Here is a 6,000-nt window from a genome sequence, read left to right as displayed (position 1 = left end):
CACTCTTTTTCTTCCTGAACATTCACTTACCTAAGATTAGAAACTCTCATACAAACCTAAAATCACTCCATGGCCATGAAATTCATATTGTTCAATATAAAAGATAAATGCAGAAAAAACCAACCTGGCTCACTGCAACAAGTAAATAGTTGGAGTCAAGCCTTGTTATGCAACAAGTTTTCTTTTTTTAGTAACTAAGTGGGGCATGAGGAAAGCCTTTGGTGAGCCATTTGGTAATCTGTTCAGTTGCACACTTAACTTGCTCTAAATAAATTTTAACATGTTATTCAAATGAAACCATATTACACTGACAAAATATCAATGACCTTGGAAAATGAAAACTGAAAACTAAGAATCAATCAGCAATATGAATTATGACAGGGAAGTCTCTTGTTATAGAAAAGAGCAAGTCGTGATTGCACACTTCCGTTAAACTATCAAATGAAAACAAAAATTAGAAAGAGTATGCAAGGTGTGGAATGTGGATTCTGAGAGAATGTATGTAAAATTGATTACCTACATTGCACTTGTAAACAATAAAATCAAGAAGAATGTGAATATGGAAAATTCAAGGAATAACAATAAGTAACAAAAATGTAAGATAATAACTTAAATGAAAAATCATCGCCTATAGTGAAAGCAGCATTTGATTTTGAGTACAAACATTAACAAACATTTTCTATTCGGCACAGTACAATATGAGCATTCCAAACAAAAAAAATAAAATAAAATCTAAAAACATACAGGCAGTATTCCAACATCTCTAACCGTAAAATAGAATGTTAAAAAATAAAGAGGGGTCAAGGAAGTAAAAAGGAGGAACAGCAATGCACTGACAGCACAGTAAACATGAACCACAAATGTAGTTGCACTTGCAGTTACAGGCGAATTGCGAACCTAATATCCACGGTTGAGCTAAATGCATTCTCTCAAAGCTCGAACTCTTCTTCCCTGAGAGCAATCTCAGCGGCTTCTTCTTCCTCGTCATCAAGCACAAAATACTCATTCTTCTCCACAGGCATAAACATGTAAAACATGACAATGTAAAAGGCAAGACTAGCACCCTCCTCAGCAAGATTACTAACCCACCTATACTTATAAGCAGTGATGGTTTTGAGAGCAAAAACAACAATGCGAGTGAAATAAAGGTAACCAATAACAACAATATAGAATTGCCTAAAAAGGGTTAGCTTGGCGAGATTCCTAGCAGCTTTTCCATCGGTCTTGGATGTTTCCCTAAGCGATTTAATTGACCATACAATAGGAAAAATGATTGCACAACAACAAATGATATCAACAAGTAAGAAAACCTGGTTCCAAGTAACCCAATCCTTGATAAAAGGACCAGTTTCGCCGATTATAACAGAAGCTAGATTTGCCAAAACCTGAAGAGGAATAACAACCATGAGAACCTTCTTCTCTCTTTCCTGCAGAAATGGCTTCAAGAACGACCATCCGGTACCGATCAATACAATGACGGTGAAAAGCAACACAACACGAATGAACTGGAAAATGTAGAAAAGAACATCCCAACCGTGAGGAGTTCCTGTGATCTTGACATAGTGCTTATCCTCGGCGGCGCAAATGAGATTAAGAGCTTTCATGAGGAGAAGAGCCGCCATGAGAAGATGGATCCGGTGAACGGAGCGTTTGTTGTTGTAACAGACATAGAACCAGACACCGAGGAAACCTAAGTAAACGATGGAGAAGAGGAAAAACAGAGTAGGAAGCTGAGTTTGACCGGCGGATAGATAATCACGGGATTTATCGGCATCAAGGTTGAAAAGCTCGGTGCGAACCGCCATGGAAACGGAGGTTTCCGGCACACAATTAGCGAAGAAGAGACTGAACTCATTCGGATAGGTAACAGGATAAGAACGGTTAAACGATGCAGTTGGAGGTGGTGAAAGATCACGGAAAGTGAATAGAGTCGTGATGTAATGTGAATTGAGAACGCAGAAGCTAGGGTTTTGTTGGATCTCAATTAGAACTTGAAGAAGCGATTCTTCGTTTAACAGGAAGAAACCGAGACTAGATGGATCGGGTTGTGATGCGCCGGCGGCGACTGAGACTTCCGATACTGCGATCCGGACGTGGCCGGAGTGTGTGAACCCGAATTTTTCGAATAAGATCATGGGTCGGGTATCGGAGGTTATGGTGAGAGATTTGATCTCAGCCGTTGATGGTGGTGTTGTTGCGAGGAAGAGAATTGTGATTAGTGAAACGACGGTGGTGATCACCGTTTTGGCCATTTTTGGAATGAAGAATCGATTTGAGTGAAACAGTTTTTTTTTTTTCCCCTTCTTCTTCTTCTCTTCTCTATGGATGTTGTTAGCGTATTGTCGAAGGTTCAGAGTGTTGAATCTGTTGATGATTGAGATGTGAAGCCAGAATTTGGTGTTTATAAAACGACGTCGTGGTTGTGACGCTGCAAAGCGTGTTGATTGGCGAAAAGAATTTGAGGGCCAATTTAGGCCCAATTTTGTGTTATGGTTTTGTGGCCCAATAGTTGTGAGTTGTTTGATACTATTCATATTTGCTAAACACACCAAACATTTTTACAATCATTTCATTGAAGAGAATGTAATTAAACACGAACTATGATCACTCAAATTAAATGAGGTTGAAAATTAATTAATGTATATAGTTTGTCTTAATCCCTTTTTCAGAGATAATAAGTTGACTCAGTAATAAATTCATGGAGTTCATGAGAAACGCTTAATAGTCAAGATTATTTGTTTTTTATGACGTTAAAGTATTTATTTATTTATAATAATGCAAGAGCCGAAATATGTATATGTTGTTACCATTGCGAGATTTTGCGGGTCAAATATTTGTTGTTTTTTCATTTGGTATCTTTGTTTACTTTAGATGGAATAAATCTATTACTTTTTTAATTCCAGTTAGTAATATAAGAGTTTAACTAAGATATAGATTTGAGGTGTATTGGATTGAGATTTTGATAGACAATTTTAACAACAAAAAAAATCCTGAAAATTTTACGGATTTTGAAGGATTGTATTGACTTTTAAGACTTTTTTTTTTTTAAAAAAAATACGGTTAGGATTTTCTAATTTGGATTTCCCCGTTTCTTTTGTAGCAAAAGTCTTGAAATTAAAAAATGGATGTTTTACGCGATCATCACTTACAAAAAGAGGAGGTATTTCTTTTTCCATTAGAAAGAGAATCAAGGTGAATTTGATCTTGATCCTTGCGAAGTAAAAAAATGGATTGTATGAGACTGATGGATTTATGACCGAGATTTTTAGGATTTCAATTACTTTATTGACTATAATGGATTCTGATTTTTTATTATAAAAAAAAATTAATTAATTGAAATTTTTGCACAACCATTCATAATTTTTCACATGATTATTATACAAATGTTCATAAAAAAAAATATAAAAATCAAACAAATGTATCGATAATGATACCTTTGATAATTTTACCAACAATCAACAAACCAATTGCCATCTAACGGTCACACAATTGTTGTTGGACTGCGTTCAATTTAAAAATTGTTACTCCAAGAACAAACAATTGGAATATTATGTGGTGTATTAATAAATTGAAGGATCAATCAATCGGAATGTTAATCAAACAATTTGAAAATCGTTCAGGTTAAACGATTGAAATCACTATATTATCAAAAAGGGATGAATGTTGGAAAAGGGTGAGGAATGTTAGAAAAAGGTTACTCCAGGTTGAGGAATTGCTATAATAATAATTTATAAAAGGAGAGGGGTGTTCTTCTTTTTGACATATACCAATGAAGTGGTTCATCACGATTTCGGGTTACCTCCATTTGTTTTTGTTAAACTCTCCATTTACCCAATTGCTCTCACTGATGTGCAACCTGTGGCAGTTAACATTTTGAACGGTCGAGATTAAAAGTTTACAAATCAGTTAAAATCAGTGTAATGTATGACGTCTTCTCTTCTTTCGTTGTTCCATCATCTTCAGTCTTCACCGCTCCTTCTTTTTGTCTCCGCCGGCGCTGCCCTCTCCCTCTCTGGCCGGCAACAATGCTCTTCCATACACAACACTTGATTGATGGAGAAGATCCATCATTTCCACAACACTTACACAAACTATGTTACCATTTTGGATGATACACAGTAAAAACAAGCAAAACAAAATTAATTTATTTCAATCTCATTCTTTTATTGCAAGAACAAAGTGGACAAAAAACAGTAGCAGCAGCAACATTGGATTGGCTCCTGAGATGACGGCGGCGACGGTGGCAGTACAGTGCGGTTCACTCGTGACACCATCAGCGAAGCAAAGAGAGAACAAGAACATCAACAAGAGTTTAGGGAGGGAGGACGGTGAGGGGCGGTGGCGAGAGAAAGACTGAGAAGCGGCGGTGAGAACTAAGGAGACGAAGGGAGCAGCGAGAGGAAGAGACAAAACGTGTGTGCAAATAGCCAAATACTAAATTTTAAACTTTTAATTAATCTGGACCATTCAAAATTTTAACTGCCACATGTTGAACATCAGTGAGAGCAATTGGGTAAATGGAGAGTTTAACAACTACCGGTCGAGGGTGGTGGTAGATCTCTTCCTCAACACGGGATGTTTCTAAGTCTCACATTTGTTTTCGTAATGGTGGTCACGATCTAAAATTGCATTAGAATTATTTTGTGTTGCACCCTATAAGAAGACAAAGCATCGATAATAAACCTTTGATCGAACGGTGGAAATTTTTGAGTGTTTGTATTCATTAGTCGGAGGGAAATATGCCTTTCGATCCAATCTTTGTGCGTTGTTTTGTTTTTTTACCATTGCTTCCCACGATCTGGATCCTTCAAGACTGATTTGGGCTCGTAAAGTTCGAAAGGGCTTAGTGCCTAGATACTCCGTGTTGACGGTGATAGTCGTACTAATGGGTTAACTGGTTTTGTTGGGATTACTATGTTCGTGGTGCCCATTCCCGTTGATTGACCATCCCTCAATTTGACTTTCGATTGGTTATGGGTTATTTTGGATTTTCAACAAGGCACGATTCGCCAGAGTTTGATAGCATGGTCTCATATTGTCTCTATTGTATCCATGTCACTCTCTCGAGTTGACGAGAGACTGTTTGACTTTAAAGAGTCTCGAATGCTTGCTGTGATTTATCCCTAAGGGTTTGTTGGAACGTGAATCGGTCTGTGTTGGCGGCCGATTGCCAATCTTCATATCTTGGTAGGTGCTTGCAGCCACTCACTTGCTTGAGGATGATTTGCTAATATCGATTAAGTCGATTTCATTTGTGTTGATTTAAATGTTTGTAATTGTATTGTCCATTTGGATTGACCCGCACTTTCATAGGTCATGTTTTATGTCCCCTAGTTCCTTTTACTCTTGTACTTTTTTTCTTTTCTATTATATATTATTATGAGACCATAGTAGACGACGAAGATCTTTAAATGTGCCTGAATTAGTACTTCTAGAGTTCCTTTGATACCTGCTATTATCTTAACTTTTAGGGGGGTGTATTGGATCAGGATTTCAAAGGATTTTAAAAGACATTTTTATGATAAAAAAGTCTTGTGGTATTCAATCAAGACTTTTACAAAAGTTCAATAAATCTTGTAGTATTCAATTAAGACAATAATTTTTTTTTTTCGGGACAATAAAATCTGTTGGTATTCAATTGAGATTTATTACTACTTTTAAAATGTTTATTGGTATTTAAAAGTCTATGGATTTGGACGGATTCTTCTTTGAGATGGATTTTGATGGACTTTTTAATTCAAAATGCACACAAAACAATCATTTAACAATCTCACTCAAATCTTGAGATTTTGATGGACTTTTCTTCTTCCAGCAAATAGCACACGACTACTGCGTACCAAATTCTTTCTCTCACAAACTTTTCACAATTCATTCTTGTATAATCTCTTTTTACAATCTGTATAATCTCTTATATATTCCCCCACCTAATCTTTGATTTCTTTATTTTTTAGGGTTTTTTTTTCTACCTTCCCCTTTTCTTCTCATAACCCAACCACCGTC

General features: G+C 36.4%; 1 protein-coding gene across 1 annotated transcript; it reads right to left on the bottom strand.

The window, feature by feature from the left end:
- Positions 1-609: 609 nt before the first annotated feature.
- On the bottom strand, positions 610-2,427 carry LOC123913849 (protein CANDIDATE G-PROTEIN COUPLED RECEPTOR 7-like). Its single transcript, XM_045964741.1, has one exon. The coding sequence runs from the start codon at positions 2,250-2,252 to the stop codon at positions 930-932; it is 1,323 nt and encodes a 440-aa protein (XP_045820697.1). The 5' UTR covers positions 2,253-2,427; the 3' UTR covers positions 610-929.
- Between the last annotated feature and the right edge of the window lie 3,573 nt (positions 2,428-6,000).

This window comes from Trifolium pratense, linkage group LG1 (genome assembly GCF_020283565.1).
Source record: "Trifolium pratense cultivar HEN17-A07 linkage group LG1, ARS_RC_1.1, whole genome shotgun sequence".
NCBI classification, from domain to species: domain Eukaryota; kingdom Viridiplantae; phylum Streptophyta; class Magnoliopsida; order Fabales; family Fabaceae; genus Trifolium; species Trifolium pratense.
The sequence above is the reverse complement of the archived record's forward strand: the minus strand, read 5'-3'. Positions and strand labels throughout refer to the sequence as shown.

Coding starts and splice junctions, on each gene's coding strand:
- LOC123913849 (XM_045964741.1), bottom strand. CDS start 2,252: ATGGCCAAAACGGTGATCACCACCGTCGTTTCACTAATCACAATTCTC.